This window comes from Bombyx mandarina, chromosome 11 (genome assembly GCF_030267445.1).
Source record: "Bombyx mandarina strain Sakado chromosome 11, ASM3026744v2".
In the NCBI taxonomy this organism is placed as follows: Eukaryota; Metazoa; Arthropoda; class Insecta; order Lepidoptera; family Bombycidae; genus Bombyx; species Bombyx mandarina.
This window is the reverse complement of record NC_143218.1, coordinates 2958558-2983819: the sequence shown is the minus strand read 5'-3', so window position 1 is coordinate 2983819 and position 25262 is coordinate 2958558. Positions and strand designations below refer to the sequence as shown.

General features: G+C 39.8%; 1 protein-coding gene across 1 annotated transcript; it reads right to left on the bottom strand.

The window, feature by feature from the left end:
* Nucleotides 1-516: 516 nt before the first annotated feature.
* LOC114241803 (uncharacterized) lies at nucleotides 517-25160 on the bottom strand. The gene is made up of 16 exons (XM_089731404.1): nucleotides 24847-25160; nucleotides 23365-23412; nucleotides 22058-22148; nucleotides 20975-21119; nucleotides 20145-20349; nucleotides 19258-19443; nucleotides 17598-17799; nucleotides 16742-16898; nucleotides 16259-16432; nucleotides 15897-16031; nucleotides 15084-15253; nucleotides 14261-14411; nucleotides 13500-13666; nucleotides 12910-12994; nucleotides 12603-12782; nucleotides 517-11770 (listed from the first exon to the last, which is right to left on the bottom strand). The coding sequence occupies exons 3-16, from the start codon at nucleotides 22127-22129 to the stop codon at nucleotides 11604-11606; spliced, it is 2196 nt and encodes a 731-aa protein (XP_089587530.1). The 5' UTR covers nucleotides 22130-22148; nucleotides 23365-23412; nucleotides 24847-25160; the 3' UTR covers nucleotides 517-11603.
* Between the last annotated feature and the right edge of the window lie 102 nt (nucleotides 25161-25262).

Below are 25262 nucleotides of genomic sequence, written 5' to 3'. Positions count from 1 at the left end.
ATTTGGAGTTGACAACGTGACTCGATATTTGCTGTAAAACTCTACTGAAGGATACTTTACGACAGTTTGGAGTGGCTCCTTTGGAGTTTTGAACATTAATGGCTCCAAAGAGAGAACAATATCTTTCCAAGCATAGCTTGGATTGTGATATCAACATGTTGGTCAAAGGATTCTTTACCAAAATTCAATTTTGTAAAGAACTGCAGAAATGACCTTTCAATTAATTCAAGTAATAAGTCAACTCTAATAACTCTGGCGCGTTAAGCATTTGGAGTTAAAAACGTGACTCAAAATTTGCTGTAAAACTCTACTGAAGAATTCTCCGCAAGAGCTCGAATCGACTCAACTAAAAGTCACAAAATTAACGGCGACAAAACCAAAAAAGCTCTGTCCAAGCATTACTTGACTTGATGCCATAAGATCCCACAGGAAATATAGCCATTTAATTAATTTATCAACTCCCATACAAGATAAACTGCAACTATTAGAATAGATAAAAAACAAATAGCAAACAAATAAAACAAAACAAAATCAAGCGTTTATTTTAAATCACATATTCAAAGGTTACACATTTCGAATTCTGGAACAATCTAGCCGTGGCATTTCAGACAACGGTTCGTTGTCATCTCACGGCGCTGTCCTATATAATTTTAGTACGCAAATTCTTCGAATACATGATTTTGAAGGTAGAACTACAAAAACATTTGTCGCATTTATAAAAAAAAAGCATACAGGATGCATCAAACACACACATTCATAGGTACGTTTACTTCACGCACTGCCTTACTGTACGAGAGCTATTTTTTTCTTTTTGAAAAAATACAACCGCATTGCAAATCCAGTCGCTTCAATTAGCACCATATTAAAACAAAAATGATTCGCAAAAAACTATGTATGTCTTTTTATTCGTAGAGTTCTTGGCTTGATATCTTGGCAGTGGCTTATGCAGTCTATACAGATGCGACCACGTATTTACAGGGCCCACGTCACCCCAAAAGAATTGTTAGATCGAAAAATCGAGAAAATTCCTACAATATCCATCATTGGAATCTGCAGGGTTTTGAAATAAACCGGGTGTGCCTAAAATGAAACGAGATTCCAACTTGAAATTTGCTGTAAAATTCAAATGAAAGTTGCCGTGTTCACGTTTCCAGGCGATTCTGCGCACGTTCATAGCGTGCTAGCTTGTTGGGGGACTGAGCTTAGCTTAGTCCGCACCGTAAATAAGCTGATAAAAAAGCGGATCAAAATGTAATTAGGCAAAAATATGTCACTGCCAAAAAGACTCGGCAAAAGGTAATTATGGCCTTGGTGACATCTCTATAATTAGACAAGCAAGCTTAAATGATTTAGAAAACGGTATTCACAACAGTGAACCCGTTGGATTTAATAACTAACTTGAAAATTCATGTATAGTCCCCGGCACGTAACTTGGCAAGAGTCATTAGATGCGCAGAAGTCGTTTTTTAGGTCTCTTTGGTTGTCAAGCGGGACGCGGGGAAAGACGTAGCACCGTTCCGAGCGCGCGATTAGTGAGTCAGTCGACCCTCCCCTCCCGCACCGCGTCCACGTTCCGTTCACTCCCGATTACACATGCGCCTACTACAGTTGGTGGAACCCTTTGTTTATATTGAGTTTTTGTTACGAGTTGTTATTATTGTTTTAAATTTGTTTGCAATACCAGGACCAAATACCAATGATCATATGGTCACGTTCCGTTCACTCCCGATTACACATGCGCCTACTAAAGTTGAAGGAACCCTTTGTTTATATTGAATTTTTGTTACGAGTTGTTATTATTGTTTTAAATTTAGTTTTTGTTACGAGTGTTATTGTTTTAAATTTGTTTGCAATGCCAGGACCAAATACCAATGATCATATAGTCGATTCAGTCGCTGAGCGTTTTATTATTTACGCCAGTGATGACAGCGACTCTTCCAGCTACGAGAGTTATGTCGAGGGTGAGGAGCCAACTCCTTCCACCAGCTCAGGTGCTACCATAAATTTAATCCAAGGGGCAGCACTATTAGAAAATGATAGTGACGACGGCGACACATAATTTTTAATATTAACTATATTTTTTTACATATACTTCTGAACTTTTAATTGTATTTTATTTATAACACCTAATACACCTCACGAATTCCTCTCTTTTCTTTAACTTTCTTCTAAGCCCACAGGCTTAAAATAAATTGTGGCAATTAAAAATTAAACAAAATAAAATTAAATTATATGCGGCCAATAAAAGTGACCATTTTTTTGTTGCAATTTGCATTATGCGCGACATTACCCCCACTACACCAAAACCTTGCCAACTTACGTGCGGCTTACTATAAAATCCAACACACATTAAAATAACGTATGTTAAGACATAAAAAGACCCGCTGAAATGTAACATCATTACAGCTTTGTGTTTGTCCTGTACAAAATCCACTGAAAGTTAATGTCGTCAGGTCACCAAACGCTTCAGTTTGAACCTGACCCGACATATCACTTTGTCAGAGAAATTTCTCCTACAATTAAATGTTCGGAAAGGGTCACAATATCGTCGCCTAGAACGACCCAAAAGGTCGAATTAAAATTGGCGAAAAGACCTTAAAAATCACACCGTTCGTGCTGACGGTATTTTTGGGGTCAGAAAAACTTCAATCCAAGCCATCATTTGTAAGCTTGAAATGAAATTAAAGAACACTCCAACAATTACAGTGCTTTACAACATTTTCGAAATTTCCAAAAACGAATTTCTGGAAAAATCTACTGAAGGATTTGATATCAAAATCCAGTTCAAGTTTAACTTGGCGAAAAGTCAAATAGTGCAGGAAGCGCCCTTAGACACGACGAGACAGAAACATAATTAAAGGTTCACTGCATGGGAATCTTCCGAACCACAGCAGCGGACGAAAACTTGTCATCTGACAAGGTAAATATTTATATTTTTTTAAGAATGGTGACATTCCCAAAAGCCAGGCTTTCCTGATAACTTGAATCTCTATAGTATTAAATTTAACAATGGGTCGCCATCGAAGTTTGCTGTAAAATTCTACTGAAAGTTTCAAGTTTTAAAACTGAATTACTCACAATAGAGATTTTCAAAATTTTATAAAAACCTTTTATGAGACTAGGAAAAACGTCTCTGCAAGCTCTTTGATCTACTAAAAGTCAATAGGTCCGAGGGATTTGACAAGGGGACCTTGAAATTTTAGCAATCTAAATACTTTTTTTACTATATAGGTCAATGCTTTTTTTGGAACATCGCAACTCGTCAATTATTTTTTTTTTTTTTATTTGCGAGTAGAATTAGCTAAAGCTGTAAAACTCTAGTGAAGGATTCTTCATGATAGGCTCGGGCGGATTGATTGGATTATTTAAAATAAATGACCTCAATCAAGAAACATGTCTGACCACGCATAGCTTGGATTGAAACTATCAAAGTCTTGGTCAAAGGATTCTTTACTAAAAACCAATTTCGTAAAGAACTCCAGAAATGACCTTCTAATTAATCCTAGTAATAAGTCAACTCTAATAACTCCGGCGCGTTAAGCATTTGGAGATAACAAAGTGACTCAAAATTTGCTGTAAAACTCTACTGAAGGATACTTTACGACAGTTATGAATGGCTCCATTGGATTTTTAAACTTAATGGCTCCAATCGAGAGATGTGTCTGACCAAGCTAACTTGGGTTGACACTATCAAAATCTTAGTAAAAGGATTGTTTACCATAATTCAATTTTGTAAAGAACTACAGGAATGACCTTTAAATTAATTCAAGTATTAAGTCAACTCTAATAACTCCGGCGCGTTAAGCATTTGGAGTTAACAACGTGACTTGAAATTTGCTGTAAAATTCTACTGAAGGATTCTTTACACCGTTTGGAGTGACCGCATTGGATTATCAAAAATTAATGGCTTCAATCGAGAGATATGTCTGACCAAGCTAACTTGGGTCGACACTATCAAAATGTTGGTCAAAGGATTATTTACCATAATTCAATTTTGTAAAGAACTACAGGAATGACCTTTAAATTAATTCAAGTATTAAGTCAACTCTAATAACTCCGGCGCGTTAAGCATTTGGAGTTAACAACGTGACATGAAATTTGCTGTAAAACTCTACTGAAGGATACTTTACGACAGTTTGGAGTGGCACCATTGGATTTTTAAGCATTAATGGCTCCAATCGAGAGATGTGTCTGACCAACCATAGCTTGGATTGACATTACCAAAGTCTTGGTCAAAGGATTCTTTACCAAAATTCAAATTCTTAAAGAAATCCACAAATGACCTTATAATTAATTCAAGTAATGAGTCAACTCTAATAATTCCGGCGCGTTAAGCATTTGCAGTGAACAACGTGACTCGAAATTTGCTGTAAAACTCTACTGAAGGATACTTTACGACAGTTTGGAGTGGCTCCTTTGGAGTTTTGAACATTAATGGCTCCAAAGAGAGAACAATATCTTTCCAAGCATAGCTTGGATTGTGATATCAACATGTTGGTCAAAGGATTCTTTACCAAAATTCAATTTTGTAAAGAACTGCAGAAATGACCTTTCAATTAATTCAAGTAATAAGTCATAATAACTCCGGCGCGTTAAGCATTTGGAGTTAACAACGTGACTCAAAATTTGCTGTAAAACTCCACGAAGGATTATTTATGACAGCTTATAATGACCCTATTGGATCATTAAAAATAAATGGCTCTAATTGTAAAATATACCTGGCCAAGCCTAACTTAGATTGACACTATCAAAGTCTTGGTCAAAAATTATTTAAGTACTAAAAATCAATTTCGTAAAGAAATCCAAGAAATATTTAATTCAAGTAATAAGTAAACTCTAATAACTCCGGCGCGTTAAGCATTTGCAGTGAACAACGTGACTCGAAATTTGCTGTAAAACTTTGGAGTTATCAACGTGACTCGAAATTTGCTGTCAAACTCTACTGACGAATTCTCCGCAAGAGCTCGAATCGACTTAACTAAAAGTCACGAAATTAACGGCGACAAAACCAAAAAAGCTCTGTCCAAGCATTACTTGACTTGATGCCATAAGATCCCACAGGAAATATAGCCATTTAATTAATTTATCAACTCCCATACAAGATAAACTGCAACTATTAGAATAGATAAAAAACAAATAGCAAACAAATAAAACAAAACAAAATCAAGCGTTTATTTTAAATCACATATTCAAAGGTTACACATTTCGAATTCTGGAACAATCTAGCCGTGGCATTTCAGACAACGGTTCGTTGTCATCTCACGGCGCTGTCCTATATAATTTTAGTACGCAAATTCTTCGAATACATGATTTTGAAGGTAGAACTACAAAAACATTTGTCGCATTTATAAAAAAAAAGCATACAGGATGCATCAAACACACACATTCATAGGTACGTTTACTTCACGCACTGCCTTACTGTACGAGAGCTATTTTTTTCTTTTTGAAAAAATACAACCGCATTGCAAATCCAGTCGCTTCAATTAGCACCATATTAAAACAAAAATGATTCGCAAAAAACTATGTATGTCTTTTTATTCGTAGAGTTCTTGGCTTGATATCTTGGCAGTGGCTTATGCAGTCTATACAGATGCGACCACGTATTTACAGGGCCCACGTCACCCCAAAAGAATTGTTAGATCGAAAAATCGAGAAAATTCCTACAATATCCATCATTGGAATCTGCAGGGTTTTGAAATAAACCGGGTGTGCCTAAAATGAAACGAGATTCCAACTTGAAATTTGCTGTAAAATTCAAATGAAAGTTGCCGTGTTCACGTTTCCAGGCGATTCTGCGCACGTTCATAGCGTGCTAGCTTGTTGGGGGACTGAGCTTAGCTTAGTCCGCACCGTAAATAAGCTGATAAAAAAGCGGATCAAAATGTAATTAGGCAAAAATATGTCACTGCCAAAAAGACTCGGCAAAAGGTAATTATGGCCTTGGTGACATCTCTATAATTAGACAAGCAAGCTTAAATGATTTAGAAAACGGTATTCACAACAGTGAACCCGTTGGATTTAATAACTAACTTGAAAATTCATGTATAGTCCCCGGCACGTAACTTGGCAAGAGTCATTAGATGCGCAGAAGTCGTTTTTTAGGTCTCTTTGGTTGTCAAGCGGGACGCGGGGAAAGACGTAGCACCGTTCCGAGCGCGCGATTGGTGAGTCAGTCGACCCTCCCCTCCCGCACCGCGTCCACGTTCCGTTCACTCCCGATTACACATGCGCCTACTAAAGTTGGTGGAACCCTTTGTTTATATTGAGTTTTTGTTACGAGTTGTTATTATTGTTTTAAATTTGTTTGCAATGCCAGGACCAAATACCAATGACCATATAGTCGATTCAGTCACTGAGCATTTTATTATTTACGCCAGTGACGACAGCGACTCTTCCAGCAACGAGAGTTATGTCGAGGATGAGGAGCCAACTCTTTCCACCAGCTCAGGTGCTACCATAAATTTAATGCAAGAGGTAGCACTATTAGAAAACGATAGTGACGACGGCGACACATAATTTTTAATATTAACTATATTTTTTTAAATAAACTTCTGAACTTTTAATTGTATTTTATTTATAACACCTAATACACCTCACGAATTCCTCTCTTTTCTTTAACTTTCTTCTAAGCACACAGGCTTAAAAATAAATTGTGGCAAATAAAAAGTTAAATAAAATAAAATTAAATTATATGCGGGCAATAAAAGTGACCATTTTTTTGTGGCAATGTGCATTATGCGCGTCATTACCCCCACTACACCAAAACCTTGCCAACTTACGTGCGGCTTACTATAAAATCCAACACACATTAAAATAACGTATGTTAAGGCATAAAAAGACCCGCTGAAATTTAACATCATTACAGCTTTGTGTTTCTCCTGTACAAAATCCATTGAAAGTTAATATCGTCAGGTCACCAAACGCTTCAGTTTGAACCTGACCCGACATATCACTTTGTCAGAGAAATTTCTCCTACAATTAAATGTTCGGAAAGGGTCACAATAGCGTCGCCCAGAACGACCCAAAAGGTCGAATTAAAATTGGCGAAGAGACCTTAAAAATAACACCGTTCGTGCTGACGGTATTTTTGGGGCCAGAAAAACTTCAATCCAAGCCATCATTTGTAAGCTCGAAATGAAATTAAAGAACACTCCAACAATTACAGTGCTTTACAACATTTTCGAAATTTCCAAAAACGAATTTCTGGAAATATCTACTGAAGGATTTGATATCAAAATCCGGTTCAAGTTTAACTTGGCGAAAAGTCAAATGATGCAGGAAGCGCCCTTAGACACCACGAGATAGAAACATAATTAAAGGTCCACTGCATGGGAATCTTCCGAACCACGGCAGCGGACGAAAACTTGTCATCTGACAAGGAAAATATTTATATTTTTTTAAGAATGGTGACATTCCCAAAAACCAGGCTTTCCTGCTGACTTGAACCTCTATAGTATTAAATTTAACAATGCGTCGCCATCGAAGTTTGCTGTAAAATTCTACTGAAAGTTTCAAGTTTTAAAACTGAACTCTCCTCATAATAGAGATTCTTAAAATTTTATAAAAACCTTTTACGAGACTAGAAAAAACGTCTCTGTAAGCTCTTTGATCTACTAAAAGTCGATAGGTCCAAGGGATTTGCCAAGGGGACCTTGAAATTTTAGCAAATTATCTTTTTTTTTGGTACATCGCAACACGTAATCAATTTTTTTTTTAATTTGCTTGTAGTATTAGTTAAATTTGTAGAATTTACATAATTACCTTTTTTTAAAGCATCGCATTTTTTTTCAATTCTCGTGTACAATGTCAATTCCTTAACGGATTCCGTCGGTCTCAAAGTAAGAAATGACGAAACTTTTACCACCCACCTGCTGCTTCTTTGGTTTGAAATAATTGAAGACATGAGTGGTCGAAGGGGTTAAGTACCATTTTTTAAGATTTTTTAGTTTTTACATAGAACGAAGGTGTTATGTGCCTATAAACCATATTAGACCTTAAAACTCCGAGTTTAAAGGCTATTTTTACAAATTGCACTTGATGAAGGTGTTGGTAGAGAAAGTACAAGTAACTATAGTTTGTTGCCAGTTTTCTCAAAATTAACAAATTATATCATATCCGCTTCATCCACTCATGTCTTCAATTGTAAGTACTCTCCTCGTCGTTATCACAAATCTGTTGTCGATGACGAACCTATACGTACTCCAGATCCTCGCGGATCGAGAATAGAATTCAAGATTTGCACACAACATGAATACTGTGGTCTTCTAGTCAAACCGATCTCTTAAAGTAACCACGATCGAAAACCAAACAACACGAATGTAGCAAACGGAACGCTTAGAGTGAAAGGGTCAATATATTTTGTTAACAATCTCTCCCTGTCCCTTTCTCAGCCATACATTCATCCCTTTCGCTCTAAACGTTCCGTTTCCCACATGAATACTGTATGTAGTCTTACCGTAAACGCAAATTGGCCGCATTAAAACATTATAATAAAGTTCCTAAAGATTAATTAAAAAAAAAAAAATTCGAGAAAAGGCCACCCGCCTTTGCTTTACATTGCGCGTTCGGAAAACCGGAACGGAATAATAATTCAAACGGTTATTCGTTCAATCTTGTTATAATACGCATAGTTATTGAAGTTATACTTCTTTAGGCGCGTTATGAAAAATTGATGAGAGTGAAATTTTACGATGCGCGCGCACCGTGACACAAAATTAACAGAATGAAGTTGCCCACTAAATCGCTCATTACAACACGACCGACGTAACTTGGCGAGTCCGAATATAGCCGCAGGTGAACTTTCCGAACCGTACCGAGCATTACCGAATTTATACGATGTCAAGAAAAGGGATGTCCAATATGCGTGTTTGAGGATGTTGTTTAATCGATTTTTTTTCAAATTGATTAAAATTTTAATAAAAAAAGAGAAATAAATTTAATAAAAATAAAGTATAACTTCTTACGCGCGTACATAAGTACACGCACCCTTTTTTTTTAGTTAATTCTTTCGTTGGGGTCATAAAAAAAGCTCCAATAGCTTGTTACAAATGGGACCACAGAAGCTCACGAACTTAATTATCGGTACAGATCGCTTGCGCCCTCCATTTATATATAAACTTAAAGACAAAACGCTCTCGCTAACGAGGCAAGTATACAGAATGGTGACCGCAAATGAAGTCACCTTTAGCGCGCAATGTAACGAAATCTATCATAACATTTTCTGAGCCAAGAAGGCAATTACTTTTGGGAATGTTTAATTTAACGTTCCAAAGATTATAAACAGTTAAATTCTTTAACACGTTGACTGGCGTGTAGGTCACAGGTGCCCTACGTGGCGCACTGAAGTAATTATGGCGATATCTGTTACTAAGGCGCCTGGATTGTCTAACATTGCCTTCTTTTGTTTGTCAATGTATGGTTTAGTCTTTTATGTCTGTTAGAAATAGATTAATTCTCAGTATCGTTCGGATTCGCCTTTCCCAGAGTCTACTAGATATTCCGGCAACTTAGTAAGAAAAGATCAAAGAGAGAAATCGACATCTTTTTTTTCCTACCTATGCTGATAGCCTTGAGAGGCTATTTCAGCGTAACCTTAACTAGTAAGTGAGCTCACGGGGCTCAAACCTGACGACGTTGCTAACACGAACCCTAACAAGAGCCGTACTTCGCAGAATCTATCACCGGATCGGAAACACGACCCACTGAGAAGATCCGGCGAGAAACTCAGTAGGTAATCGACATCAGTGCGCCGCGTAGGGCACTGGTGACCTACACGGCAGTCGCCATATTAATAAATCTACGTATTAAAGAGTTATACAAACATTTAGATAATAGAAAAAACAATCATTAATAAAAAAAAAATAGTAATCTTACAAACTAAAAATATATCTTATTGATTTAATTATCTTAATGATATCAATGTATCGAACATTCCTTAAAACTACTTAACATAGTCTTAAAAGTTAAAAAAATCGGTATTGAGATTGTAGTCTCACCGCGGAGACGGAATCTCAAGTTCTTCACGGAGGCAGCGTGGCTTGGTCTGATCTGAGCAGTCTTCAGGCTGACAAATGGCCAGAGAAGACTTGTATTCTCATTTGGAAGACACATACTTAGTATGAGCGACACGGATGAGTGAGTGTACATACCTCGACTGAGGCCTTAACGATTTTTATATATCACAACAATATTTTTTATTATATCTGACATTTAACTGTACACTTAAGTTCGGTCTATTATATAGAGAAGTGAAAGGCTATTTGGTTTGAGCGACATTTTTGTAACTTTACAGGAGAGCCATTTAAACGTTACGACGATTTGGGAGTTTCAATGGGCTAAACTTAATTGAATATGCAATTTCGAAAAGGGCACATCTCTGAAAATGTAAAATGTTCAAACGAAACGGAAAAAAAACTGATTATTTTCTAAAGCAGTGTAAAATTTAAAATATTAACTTTTGAGATTTATTTTAGTTTTAATTAGCAATTGAAAATTACTAGAATTATTATAAAATGGGTGTAGGTAAGCCTAAAAACTACATGTATATGAAAAAACGTATTTGACAATATATGCGACATGTGCCCTTTTCGTAATTGCATATTCAATTGAAGTCCAATTAAAAAATCTGAACTGTTGATGCTATCATACCAAATAAAAATCTACTTTATTTACAAAGATAAATATGTCGCGTACTAAAGCGAAACATCGCTTAAACCATGTAGTAGCTTTTCTTTTTTTTTCTTTTCCTATTATCTGATAGCTTAAAGGGCTATACCAGCTACGCGGTGAACTCACGGGCTCAACCTGAGAGAATTTGCTAGCACTAGCCCTAGCAAGAGCAGCGCTTCGCTGAATCTAAGTACCGGATCGGAAGTGCGACCCACTGAAAAGATCCGGCGAGAGAATAAATGGGCTGTGTCTATGGGTTAGTTCGCGAGGACTGTGACCGGTGCTTGAGGGTCCTAAAAACACCGAGCGAATCCAAGGAATCCGACATGTTTTGGGCGACGGCGGCTTCGCGTTGCTCCGTCGCGGTCGGATAAAATAGCTTTTCACCCCTCGATATAAAGTATTAAGATTTTGTTATCTTTTTTTATAGGCATCGTGGAGGTAGTTACAATACGCTCTTCCCAGTTGTAGATCGCTGCACGTTGCATTTGTTAAACTCATGAGAATTTGCTGGTAAATCTCTTAATCGCTTTTTGCAATGCCCACAGGACGAAATTGAATACTATTCTAAATCGACACCGCATAGCGGAAAATACATATATATATACATGTATATCGAGGGATGAAAGGGCGTTTTTTAAGTGACACTTTTTGCAAATTTACAGGAGAACCGCTTAAAGTTGAAAATTTGAAAAAATATAAGTTATTTGATTCGAGTAAACTTAATTGAAGTTTAAAAATATGGTACGGTTGATGCTGATACCAAATAAAACGGACCATTAATTACAAAGATAAATATCAATTTCACCCCTCGATATAAATATACATTTTATAAAAACCACATTTCCGCAATAAACATCCCGTACTTGAAGCCTCAGACGTCGCCATATAATTTATGTAGTTTTTAACGAGACAGCATCGCATCTAGTCTCGAGTCACTCGGTCATCGCTTCGATCAGCTCCGGGACGCGGATCGTGTAGATGCCGACGTCCTGCTTGTCGCAGCCCCGGACCGGCAGCTGGGCGGCGCGAGCCTTGTCCGGGCCGCTCATGAACCGACGCGCCTTCGCAAGCATCTCGGCCGTTGCTTGCTTCGGGAAATCTGTTGAATAGCAAAATTACGTGTTTGAGCTGAACGGCTCAAGGTCTCTCTTCGACTGCAAAGAGCGAGTGAGTGAATGAGTGAGTGAGTGAGTGAGTGAATGAGTGAGTGAGTGATTGAGTGAGTGAATGAGTGAGAGTATTCTTTATTGTTCACCAAAAAAATAAACAATGCGAAACATTACATAAATAAATAAAGCGATCTCTTCCAGACAACCATCAGGTGGACAAGAACCCTTCGGAAACGAATTTCACGCGGTGTACCATTCAATTAAAATATAAATATATAATTAATACAGATGTGAACACACGCATACACAAATACCATATGTACATAAATATATATTTATAAACATAGAGGTGATTTTTTTCCTTAATACATTTATCATGTTAAAATTCGCGACCACTGAGAAGATCCGGCGAAAAACTCAGTGGCCTGTGCTTGAGGTACTTATTATACTCGGCATAGTTTTTCAAGTACAAATAGTTTTGACACAAAGTTGACCCACTTTTGGGCCATGTCCTTTGTAGGCAGTTGGAACAGCGTCCCTAGCGGCAAACGTTTCAACATTATTTTATTTTTTGATTGCTTGGGTGGACGAGCTCACACCCAACCTGGTGTTAAGTGGTTACCGGAGCCCATAGACATCTGCAACGTAAGCCACCTTGAGATATAAGTTCTAAGGTCTCAGTATAGTTAGAATGGCTGCCATATCCTTTCGTTTACACTGACATATCCTCTCAAGGCTATCCGCTTAAGCAGGAAAATAATATTAAAAAACTCGCACTTAGCACACCGGTCTAACTGTAACGAGTCGGTAAGATGTAGGAACCTTCAATGACGATCTGGCAGGCGACGGCCGGCAGGTCGGTGACGAACTCCGCCAGCATCTTCCGCAGCGAGGAGACCGGCACCTCGGCCACGTTGCCGTGGTCCACGAACAGCACCCGCGCGGTGCCACCGCCGGGCCCCAGGATCTGTTCTAGCACCACCGCTCTGTGCCATTCGGAGGCTGCCAAACGAATCACACATTAAAACACTCACAACCTATTTACTAAAGCGTTTTGTCCGACATGTTTTTTTTTGTTGTTGCTTAGCTCTACAACCAGTAACACGTAATTATTGTAATAGACACTTACATGGCGGCAGCTGCGCAATGCAAAGCTCCTCGGCCGCGGGCAAATACGGCTGCCGACCGAATTCGCTCTCGCAGTATTCCCTCATCTGTGAAATGACGTTTGGTGAACACTTTTCAGAATATCAAAGACAAAACTGTGGTGGGTAGTCACACAAGATATTTGTCAGATGCCTGAAGCATGTCTTTTTTTCCTACCTTTTCTAGTAACCTCGAGGAATTATTCTAGATTCACTGAACTAGTAGGTGAGCTCACGGGGCTCAAACCTGACGTCATTGCTAACACTAACCACTAGCACGAGCCATACTTCGCAGAACTACCACCGGATCGGAAACGCGACCTACTGAGAAGATCCGGCGAGAAACTCAGTAGGTTGTGTCTATGGGTTAAAGCGACGGGTTCGACGAGAACTCATCTCATTTCATTTCATTTCACTCCACATTATCATTTTTCATAAAAACAATATAAATTAAAATAAGATATGACCTAAAGGTCTTAGTTACCAGGTCATAAAATCGCTTAGAAAAAAAAAGCCGTTATTTAGATTTCCGTCAAGTCAGTCCCTACTAGTTAGCGGAAGGCGTGTGTCGTACCCGCGCAGGGAGCTTCGTCATGACGTATCGCACGTAGTCCGAGTTCGTGGGGCAGCCCGATATGTTCCCAGAGTCCAGGCCGACCTCGTCCAGCACTTGCAGGTCGAAGGGCGCGGCCGGCAGCTCGATGTAGTCCAGAGCGGTGCCGTACATCAGACGTTCTGTTTCTGTGGACCACAAATTCAGTTATGACATCGCGCCTTTAGAATTGAATTGGCTTAAATAAAAATTCTTGTTTTTACGGTAAAAGCCAAAAATGTAATAAAATAAATGTATAACGCGCACATCCCTATTGGTTCTAATCGTGGTTCTTGGAGGGACATGCATGCGGGCGGAGCGGCAGAGACGTCGCCGGCCAAAACCACGAAGCTTCCAGAAAAGAGTCAGTCGATATAGCACCAACGAACTATACCTTACATCGATATCATTCAAATTATACACCTTAAACTGGTATAATTTTAATAATTCGTTTTAAATTGTAATTTTTCAATTTCGATTCGCTTACTTTAAGCCTTAAAGCGCATCCCTTAAAGCTTAATGTATGCCGCTTGATTTAAGAGACACGGAATTCGTACTTTTTCCTGTTCTAACTAAATTTGAAATTACAACTAGATTATAACTAAATGAAAATATCTCAATGTGGGTGGCGCATTTACTTCGTAGATGTCTATGGGCTCCAGTAACCACTTAACACCAGGTGGGCTGTGAGCTCGTCCACCCATCTGAGCAATAAACAAAAAAAAAACGCGCAGATCCGTCACCTATAACATCGACTCCTTTCAGCTCGAGTTTCTTCCATTCTGGAGTGCACAGTTCTTCTATTCTCTTATTGACATTCTCGTTGTTCTTAACCAGGGTGAGGTTGACGAGGGCGGCGCCGCTCTGGGCCGTGTCGGCGCCGCTCGATAGAGTCTGCTCGATCAAATTGAACTATGGGTTAGTTTTCGCTGATAGTCTAAGTGGCTATTCCAGCTACAAGGATGGGTAGGTGAGCTCACGGGCTCATTAGAGATTGCTAACTGTGCGAGCACAGCGCGAGAGTGCAGTGGTTGGTTTATTAATGACTAGCTGAGTCCCGCGATGTTACCCGCTATTATTGTCGTACAGCGGGTGACGCCCCGGGGCGAAGTAGCCTAAGTTACTCCTTATATCATCAACTACCTATCAGTGAAAGTTTCGTCAAAATCAGTCTAGACGTTCCAGAGATTAGCCGGAACAAGCAGACAGACAGACAGACAATTGTTATTTTGGTGTATGTACCGTATATATATCCATATGCATGTAGTACAAATTATTTATATGCATGTTGTTCAAATTGCTGGTGGTAGGACCTCTTGTCCGCGCTGGTAGGTAACTCCACCCCGCCAATTTCTGTCGTGAAGCAGTAATGCGTTTCGGTTTGAAGGGCGGGGCGGCCGTTGTAACTATACTGAGACCTAAGAATTTATATCTCAAGGTGGGTGGCGCCATTTACGCTGTAAATGTCTATGAGCTCCAGTAACCACTTAATACCAGGTAGGCCGTGAGCTCGTCCTTGCAATAAAAAAAAACAGAGATGAATATTTCCCAGTCTCAATACAATACCAAGATCATCTCCTCCTCTTTGATAGTCTCAATGTATTCTAGAGCGCGAGGTGTCAGCTCTCCGACGGTAGTGTCTAGTTGCACGTGTGACGTCAGACTGGCTAGTGACGTCACCGACAGGTGCTCGGGGCACGCGTACAGACGATTCAGCTGAGTTATTTCAATGTTGCCTGTCAACAATATTGCAGTTTAAAAAATAATAAAACCTATTTACTTTTTTTTTTATGTTAATTATGTTTCGATAAGCAATAAAGTATATTATGTGTTCTGATTGACATCCGAAGTTCATTATGAGAGTACGTCGTCTGATTTCCACTGCAGGTCGCTAAATTTGACTACTTCCGTTTCAAACTTCCTACTACTTCCGTTACAAAGTCCCGCCTACGGCGCCTTCTATAACCTCTGGAACCGAACCAACAAGCAAAGACAAGCCGCCATATTTGTCATTGTTCGGCTCATAATGATGGATGTAGCCCCAGTAAAACATTATCTGGACTTTGGACGTCTTAGGAAACAATACAAAATTTTATTGGAAGGTAAAATTCTGTATTCTCTCGTTCTCTTTCTCTCTCACTCTCTAAAAACACTTGCCAAACAAGGTCATGATGTGCTGTAATTCTTCCAGGCCATTTGGTGTTAAGTTACCACCGCTGACCTTAGAACATAAGGTCAAAAATTCCATTGTATTGTGTAGTAATTATCCCACAGTATTTTTTATATCTAAGATGACCAAGTAAATGGTAAATATTCAGTATTACAAAAATATTATGAAAATAGTTTATATTAGAATGTAAAAAGCAAACGAAAACTCACCATATTCAATATATTCAAGTAAATATTTATTTTTGTTAACACTAGTACGTTTGCACAATGCTCTGTAGTGCAAATTGTCTGTGTACTTGCTGACTACTGTTTCTCCCTTACTTGGAGGCTCCTTCAAGGGTTCAGCTGAAATAAATATAATAATAAATGTAGTATAAGACTCGGATGTAGATCGGATCTGTGTCTGTTTGTGCATGAGACGCGCTCGAGATTAGTATAGAGCTGCGGAGGACTGTGTCTATAGTAGTGTAGTATAGGACTCTCGGCTGGATGTAGGTCGGATCTGTGTCTGTTTGTGTGCGAGAAGAGCTCGGGATCAGTACAGAGCTGCAGAGGACAGTTTAATGACTCACCCGTTGTACCATACAGTAGCACATCTTGTAGTATATTATCGAACGCCTTCTGCGAGCGCGTGTCGGCCGGCCTCACAAACACACGCTGCACGTCGGTCGCATCTACTAATATCACTCTGCTCTTGTTCTTGATCTCCGGACGAGGAACTTCAGGTATTTCAACTGACCGTTGAACTATTTGAGGAAATGTTTTTTTTATGAGTTATATTAAAAGAGATATATAGTCATTGGTTCAGGTTTGAAGCATAGGACATTTATACAATACTATTAGAAAGAACGAATTGAATGTCATTAGTCAATATTTTTTTTATTGCCCTTGTAAGGCTTGTTGGCAGAGAAGCATAAGGTCCACCTGATAGTAAAGTGGTTACCGTCGCCCACAGACGTCAGCAATGCTAGCTAAGTACTCTCCATAAACCTTGAAGGACAAGAGGAAGTCTGGTTGGTGGAAATAAAAAAACAATGGATAGTCAAGTAAATTACCTGGCACGTTCTTGACCGCTGGAGGATAATCCACCTCGGGAATCCACCTCGTGATCTCCCCTTCGCCGACGTTAGCTTCAGTTTCGACGTTTTCAAGTGTAACTTTGAATCCATTGGGTGTTTTGGACAATAACGAACATTTGAGATTTAAGCCCACCTAGAAATATATTAAAGATATATGAGAATTAATTTTCTGTTTATCTCGCTTCCATTGGCGTGCGGCCGGGGGTTAAGCCGCTACCGAGGCTCGTGGACAGCAGCAACGTCAAGGGTAAAGCTTTGTGATATTTGCTTAATAACCGCAAATAAATCACACTATAATTGGCATAATAAGCGATAAGACTTTTTGTTGGTACCGATATTTCCAAAATTCTTTTAGGTTTTAGTGACCCTCTCTGGCAGTAGCCAGGTAATGGTTTTATTGATACCTACTACATCAGTTCCGGAGAAGGTTTCCCAAGCAAGATATCGACGAGTGAGTGAGTGGCTCTTTTGTTTAAGCGAAATTTATCTTTGTAATCAAAGGTGCCTTTTATTTGATATTAGCATCAACAGTTGGTTGTTTTAAATTGAACCTCAATTAAGTTTGCTCCATTTTGTTGTTATGATACATTTTCCAAATGGTAGGTAGGCAGTGTAGGCAGGCAGCAGCTTAGCTCTGCCCCTGGCATTGCTGACGTCCATGAGCGACGGTGACCACTTACTATCAGGTGAGCCGTATGCTCGTCTGCCTACAAAGGCAATAAAAAAAATCTTAAACTTTAAATGACTTTCCTGTAGTTTCATAACTGTCGCTTAAACCAAACAGCCTTTCACCCCTCGATATGATCTATATATTAACAGAAGACATTCTCACTTCGACATCAGCGTTCAAAACGCAACAGAACTCCGGTATCCCGCTGTACTTCGCCGGCAACTTCTTCACTTTGTCGTTCATTCTCAAGTATACGACTTTGCTGCCGTCCAGTAGCGCAGCCATCGTCGTGTTCAGCGCCCGCGCCCGGTACCAGCCTCCGTCCTCGGGGCTCAGGTACGAGAAGGTGTCTCCCGTTATAATTCTGTTAGTAAAAATTATAATGTTATTGTTATTATTATTATTATTACATTGTTAGCCCACTGAGTTTCTCGCCGGATCTTCTCAGTGGGTCGCGTTTCCTATCCGGTGGTAGATTCTGCGAAGCACGGCTCTGACTAGAACCAGTGTTAGCAACAACACGTCAGGTTTGAGTCCCGTGAGCTCACCTACTAGTTAGCTGAATCTAAAATAAAAGGTTACTAGAATAGGTAGGAAAAAAAATATACATTCACTGTGGACATTTTTTTACTGCTTTAATGGGTGGACGAGCTCACGGCCCACTTGGAGTTAAGTGGCCAACGGAACCCGTGGATATCAATAACGTAAATGTCGCCATTTACATTGAGACATGAGTTCTGAGTGTCCGTATTTACAGTACAACAGTACAGGTAGTAATTATTGGTAAATTTTATTTGTAATATATTATTATCTTAGACAAGTTTTTGGCAGGGTCGTTCCATCGAAGGAGTTTTGGTCCATGTAGCCCATGGGCCAAAGGGGCAATACTACATAATTGCCACAATCACCATATACATCGAGGAACAACGACCAAGAAGTGAAGTCTTGAATGTTAATACATGAAGAATGTTAATACATGAATATAATAATAATACGAATAATAATAAAACGAATAATAATATTAATACACGAAGCAAAAAACGTTGTACCCCTTTTTACGAAAATTGCGCGGACGGAGGAGTATGAAATTTCCCACACTTATAGAGAATATAGAGAAGGAGTGCAGAATGCTATTTTTTTTAAATTATGCATTAATAATAATACATTAAATCAATAAAGAAAACACTACACACACTACTATGTATTTGACACAACACATACTATTTAATTATTGTCAAACTTTTGTTATTGCTTAAAGTCTGCGGTCAAATTGAGAATGGATTAATATTGTTTGTCTATATTGTAGTCTTGGTTAAATCTGTGCTTATAGAAGTAATAATAATTAATATAATTAATTATGTTTCAAATTATAGTCGAATTTAAGTTTACTGGTGGTAGGACCTTTTGAGTCCAACGGGTAGGTACCACCGCCCTGCCTATTTCTGCCGTGAAGCAGTATTGCGTTTCGGTTTGAAGGGTGGGGCAGCCGTCGTAACTATACTTGAGACCTTAGGACTTTCAAGGTGGGTGGTGCATTTACGCTGTACATGTCTATGGGCTCCGGTAACCACTTAACACCAGATGGGCCGTGAGCTCGTCCACACATCTAAGCAATTAAAAAAAAAGAATTAAATATATACTTTTTACTCACAAAAGTTTCAATTTTACCCCCCAAAATTTCATTTTACCCCATTTGGGGTAATTTACCCGACCGCTGGTCTATAGAACTTTAATAGTTTTCGACAATAGAACCCTAATAATGTTTAAGCTTATAATTTCAATTAATCATAGTCGAATTTCAGTTTAAAACCAAGACACTCACTTGTACTCGTCCGAGTCAGCCTCGCAGTCCAACACGTAGTCCTCGCACAGCTTCTGGTAGTCGCTCTCGTACTTCTCGTGCATGGAGAGGCACACGTAGCCGCCCTGCTTGGTGCAGCACTCGCTCGCCTTCAGCTCCACCGAGACCAGCACCACGTCCCCCTCGCTGAGACTGTCTATGAGGCACCTGCGGAACAACTCTAGCTATTAGAACGAGCATAGAGCAATATATCATTCGTCCTATAAGATGGTATTTTACAAGACAGTTCCACTCTTACAACACATTACTTCTACAGTACCATAGCAAGATTTATGTTTAAAATTACATTATGCATTAAGAACACACAACATATGGGAATAACAGAAATTTCACTGCTTGCTTTTTATGTATTGATAGTTGAGATGTTTCAGAAAGATTACTCGTGCTTTTTGTACGTAGTACAAACGTCGTAGTCTCATATAACAATCTCATGCTGTGTGACATCGGTGTGGTTACTGGAGCCCATAGACCACGAGAACGCCGCAACCACTTACCGACAGACGTGAGGTCAAAGTTTCGATGCATAAAACGTCATTTCGGATCTTTCGCATCTTTCCGATCCACTATCGGTTTTAAGCAAACTAACCCACAGACACAGCCCACTGAGTTTCTCGTCGGATCTTCTCAGTTTCCGATCCGGTGATAGATTCTGCGAAGCACGGCCCTTGCTAGGGCCAGTGTTAGCAACACTCTCTGGTTTGAGCCCCGTGAGCTCACCTGCTAGCAATAGCCTCTGAAGGCTACCTACCAGCTTAGGTGGGTTAAAAAAAATTACAACTGGTGTCCTCCCGCCTTTAAAACTAGAACCCAATACGCCCCGCCACTAGTTATAACACAAAGTTTCTAACCTATCCGGTACGAGGGTCCGTCGAGCTGACTCTCTCTGTTCAGTAGGAGATGCCTCGGGCGCCCTGGCCGCCGCCGCCGGCTGCTGCTGCTCTCTCGGCGCCGGCTGGGCATCCACCACCGGATTCGACTTCAGCTGCCGCCTTTGGAACGTAACCGGGTTCATCGGATGATGTTTGTCTTTCGTTACCTCCGCTGGCTTCGGGTCTGTGGAGGAAAAAAAACACATACTAAGTAATTTTCCTTATTATTAACACGGTACTCATACAACGTATTTTCATATAACGCGATTTCAGTCCCTCATATAACACGGGTATTCCCCTTTAGTTTTTCTTTTTTTATTAAATGAAATGAGATGAGATGATATGGGATGAAATATAATCTCAGTAAAACGGTGGTCATTTAATAATACTTTTTCAGTGGACTTTTTGAAGGAGCCCGAGAAGTTATGTTCAGCGGCTTTCTATCATTTTCCTACACTTGTGCACTTCCACAGATAGTAAACAGTTAATAAACCACCACTATTACACATTTAAACCTGAAGAAACACTAAATAGACAAATTTACAACAAATCACACAACTTCACTCCTTGAGTTCCCGCCAAAAAGTCCTAATCTAGTTCTCTGACGTGACAGCTTACTAGGGTTGACAATTTTTTTTGGTTTGATAATTAATTATATTTTTACAGGGTATTTTGTAACATGTAGTATCAAAGATTAGGCTATATGGTATGATACCTTTGCCTTTCCAGTTGGAACAATTGAACAACTACTCACTACTGTTACACACTACTTTAAGCCGTAATGATGAACCACATGTTAAAGAACTCACTCCTGGCTCCCCGTTCTTCAGTCTCCTCTTCTATCGCTTCTCTGGATGTAGCGGGTCTTCTGTGATCTTGGTTCTTCCCCGGAATGTTTTTATTGGGGCCAGAGTTCGAAGGGCGATGGTAATTTTGCTTGGGTTCTTGAATGTTCTGTTAAAAATGACACAAACATAAGTTAATGGTAGGTAGGGGGAAGCTATGACCGGGAGAGGAGACTACTCTCCGGGATCCCATCAGAATGAAGGGGAAGTTTTTTTTTTATTGTCCTTGTAGGCAGACGACCATACGGCCCACCTGATGGTGAGTGGTTATCGTCGCCCATGGACGTCAGCAATGCCAGGGGCAGAACCAAGCTGCTACGACGGGGATCACGACGATTGGGAATCCTAGACTTTTGAGATCTGAGCGGACCGTGGTGCCATGAGGTCGGTTTGATCAGACAGCCCTGGAGGGTGCACGTCTAGTTGTCACTGACCTCTGTCGCTCCTTCTACCTCGATCGAGACGTCCTGAGGATCGGACTCTTCAAAGACAACCGCTTCCGCGAATGAGAGTCCTAAACGTACACACCCTACGCGTTTTTTGGGATTGGTTCTGTTTATTATCATTAACACAGAACTGGAGACTACGGAGCTTCTAATTTATATGTTTATGCTTTCCTCCAGGATGAGTACATATTTATTGTAATATAGCTTGCTTATCTATACATATAAATAAAATTGCAGTGTCTGTTTGTAATATTGAAATAACCGCTTTTTACTACATGCATATGAATATATATGCGGTACATACACCAAAGTAACATTTTTTACAATTTTTGTCTGTCTCTCTGTTTGTTCCGGCTAATCTCTGGAACGGCTGGACCGATTTTGACGAGACTTTTACTGTTAGTTAGCTGATGATATAAGGAGTAACTTAGGCTACTTTTTTTAGACTAGCTTCGCCCCACGGCGTCACTCGCGGTACGACAACAACCGCGGATAACATCGCGAGACTCAGCTATTAATAATAAAATTTAATGTTTCCGAAGCGAAGCGAGGGCGGGTCGCTAGTATATATATAATTATATATAAATTATCAAGTTTTTACCTTGGCCTTATTGTCAGTTTCGTCTGCTTCGCCCCGCTGCTGCTTTGTCGGTGGCGAGTGTGAGGCGCGCATCGGCGTCGAATTAGAGAGGCTGCAATTATTATTATTTTCAACCTCATCTGATTGATTGATTTATTTGTTTATTATAATTAGGTGGTAAGTATATGTACAACACAACAGAGAAACTTAATATTCTTACAACTTATTAAAACAAACAAAACCTACTGCGTAGCCGTGAGACCATTAATATTAGTTATACGGCGTAAGGAGAAAGTGTCGCGAACAGCGAGCAATAGCCTTCAGAGGGTATGTCAGCGTAATCCTAACAAGTAGCGGAGCTCACGGGGCTCAATCCTGACGACGTTGCTAACACTGACCCTAGCAAGAGCAGTGCTTCGCAGAATTTTGAAGTCATCTTGGCCTAAAGGATAAAACGTCCGGTGCATATGTAGCGATGCATCGGTGTTCGAATCCCGCAGGCGGGTACCAATTTTTCTCAAGAAATACGTACTTAACAACTGTTCACAATTGACTTCCACGGTGAAGGAATAACATAAGGTATAATAAAAATCAAACCCGCAAAATTATAATTTGTGTAATTACTGGTGGTAGGACCTCTTGTGAGTCTGTACGGGTAGGTACCACCGCCCTGTATATTTCTGCCGTGAAGCAGTAACGCGTTTCGGTTTGGAAGGCGGGGCAGCCGTTAAAAGTTAGACCTTACAGCTCATGTCTCTAGGTCATAACTATATCGAGAAAAGCTATTTTTTTTTAATGTACACACAAAAAAGAAGACATAGTACAGAGTAATAGGAAAATTATGTACAAAGGCACTGCTTATTTCTTTAAGAAATCTCTTCCAGCAGACCTGCGAGAGGATCATGAGAATAATAATAAAAAGTGATGAGTGTGTGTAGAACAGCTAAAATAACAAATACAACATGAGAATTATAGTAATGCACATGACATACACAATTTGGTTTAAGGGACATTTTTGCAACTTTACAACAGAGTAATTTACTGTTTAAAATTTGAAAAAAATATCATACGAAAAAACACTTCTTCGGCTATTCGAATGGAGTAAACTTAATTGAAGTTCAATTAAAAACATCGAACTGTTGATGCTGATACCGAATAAGACCTTTAATTACAAAGATAAATGTCGCGTGCTAAGCGAAATGTCGCTTAACCTAAATAGCCTTTCATCCCTCGATATACAACTATATTCAACTACCCACGCAATGGTCGACTAATTAAAACAAAACTTTGATATGCGGTATGAACATGCCGATCGTGAGACCACTCACCTCTTACTAGACGTGGCTTCAGCTTCAAAGCCTCCAGCAGTTTTCAAACTACGGAAACGACAAATATTATTACTGCTAAGACATTATACAATTTCAAGTTTTAGTGAAAATATACCTAGGGATTTAGCGGTATTGGGAGGTAGCTGTAAAATTAGCCTTTTCAATATGGAGGATTTAATATGTGTAGATCTATATTATTAGCCTAAGGAGCTATTCCAGCTACGCCGTGGCTAACACTGGCCCTGAGAATCGGTAGGCAACGGCTTGGCTTTGCCCCTGGCATTGCTGAAGTCCACGGGTAACCACTCACCATCAAGTGGGCCGTACGCTCGACTGCCTACTAGAGCAATAAAAAAACAAGGAAGAGCATTACTAAATCTACCACTGGATCGTAATCACGATTGGCGAGATAATCAGTGAGTAGAAAGCTCTATTCGTGACGTAAAAAAGTCGAACGTTTGTTGACACGCAATGTAACACAAACAAGACCAACTGACGGGCAAGTTCGATGACCTCGTGTGACGCAAACGAACTACCTTCACTTATTTTCGGACTCACGAACCACGAGCATCCCTTGTACAATAACTTATATACTGATGGCTAAGCAACTACATTGCAATTAGTTGTTGCAAAGTAAGAGTGCGTGTGGTCTTTATTTGTAGTTGTAATCGTAAATACACATTTTCGTTAGGTAGTGTGCGTACCCGACGGAGCGTCACATTAGCACACATATAGCCTACATTAAGGCGTATACAGATTGGTCACTCACACAACTAAGGGCGGCGCGCAGTCGTACTTTGCAACAACTATTAAGACGCTTTCAGATTACGCTATAATATAAATAGCATAATAATATAGCTCATAGCACAACAATATCGCACACCATATATTGTTATAGCCACGTTCACACTGTACTGTACTATATATTATTGGCTAAGTATAGGCGGCTATATTATATGGCACTATAGCGTAGTCTGAAAGCAACTTTATAGTGATTTCTGAATTTGTACAAACTTACTTCTGCTGTGAGATGATTATGTGTTTTCGTGTGAACTGAAGATTTCCGTGTACCTACTAGTGGCGGTGGTATGGAATACTTTAAGCCCACACGAGCATGTACCACCATCCCGCCTATTTCTACCGCTCAGCAGTCAAGAGTTTGACGAGTGAGGCACAATTGAGAGTAGGACCTCGTCTCTCAAGGTGGGTGGCGACATCGATATTGACTAATCCATAAAAATTGTGATGTTTGGACGAGCTCACGACCCGCATGGTGTTGTAGCAACTGGGGTCCATAGGCATCTACGAAGTAAATGTCGCCACCCGTATCGGGACATGAGTGCCGCCCTTCTAAAGCATTACTGCTTCACGGTAAAAACAGGCAGGGTAATGGTATCTACCCGCGCGTCCTATCACCAGTTCTAACGCGATCCGACCAGAGCACACGTCACGAGCGGGACATTTCGAAGGAGGAATACTCACGGAGCTAGATAATGACAGACGGACTTGTGCCTCTCGGTCCAGTCCCTCGTCTGGCACGTCTGCGAGCAGTAGGGCGTGATGGCGCAGCGCGAGCAGTACCAGTCGGCGGGCGCGCCGCACTTCACGCACTGGCGGGAAGCGTTCCGTTCTAGTCCTGGTGTTTTTAGCTGTACCAATTCACGTGTGACGTGTATATTATGATGTGCCTCCACTGATTCATGTGCAGTTTTTTATTAGACACAATAATGCCGCGTCAACTGCAGTCACGTACTGAACACTTGTTAAGAAAAACGCACACACACAAACCTATACCGACAAAAATTTAAAAAAAAATCTAGAAAAAGACAAATATTGGTCAAACCATATTGGGTCATGGAGATAGGGTGTCCATTATTGTTTTTTTAGATATTCCCGAA

Coding starts and splice junctions, on each gene's coding strand:
- LOC114241803 (XM_089731404.1), bottom strand. CDS start 22,129: ATGCGCGCCTCACACTCGCCACCGACAAAGCAGCAGCGGGGCGAAGCA. Junction 15,254..15,896: donor ACTTGAATATATTGAATATG/GTGAGTTTTCGT, acceptor TATTGTTGACAG/GCAACATTGAAATAACTCAG. Junction 14,412..15,083: donor AAGAGGAGGAGATGATCTTG/GTATTGTATTGA, acceptor TTGATCGAGCAG/ACTCTATCGAGCGGCGCCGA.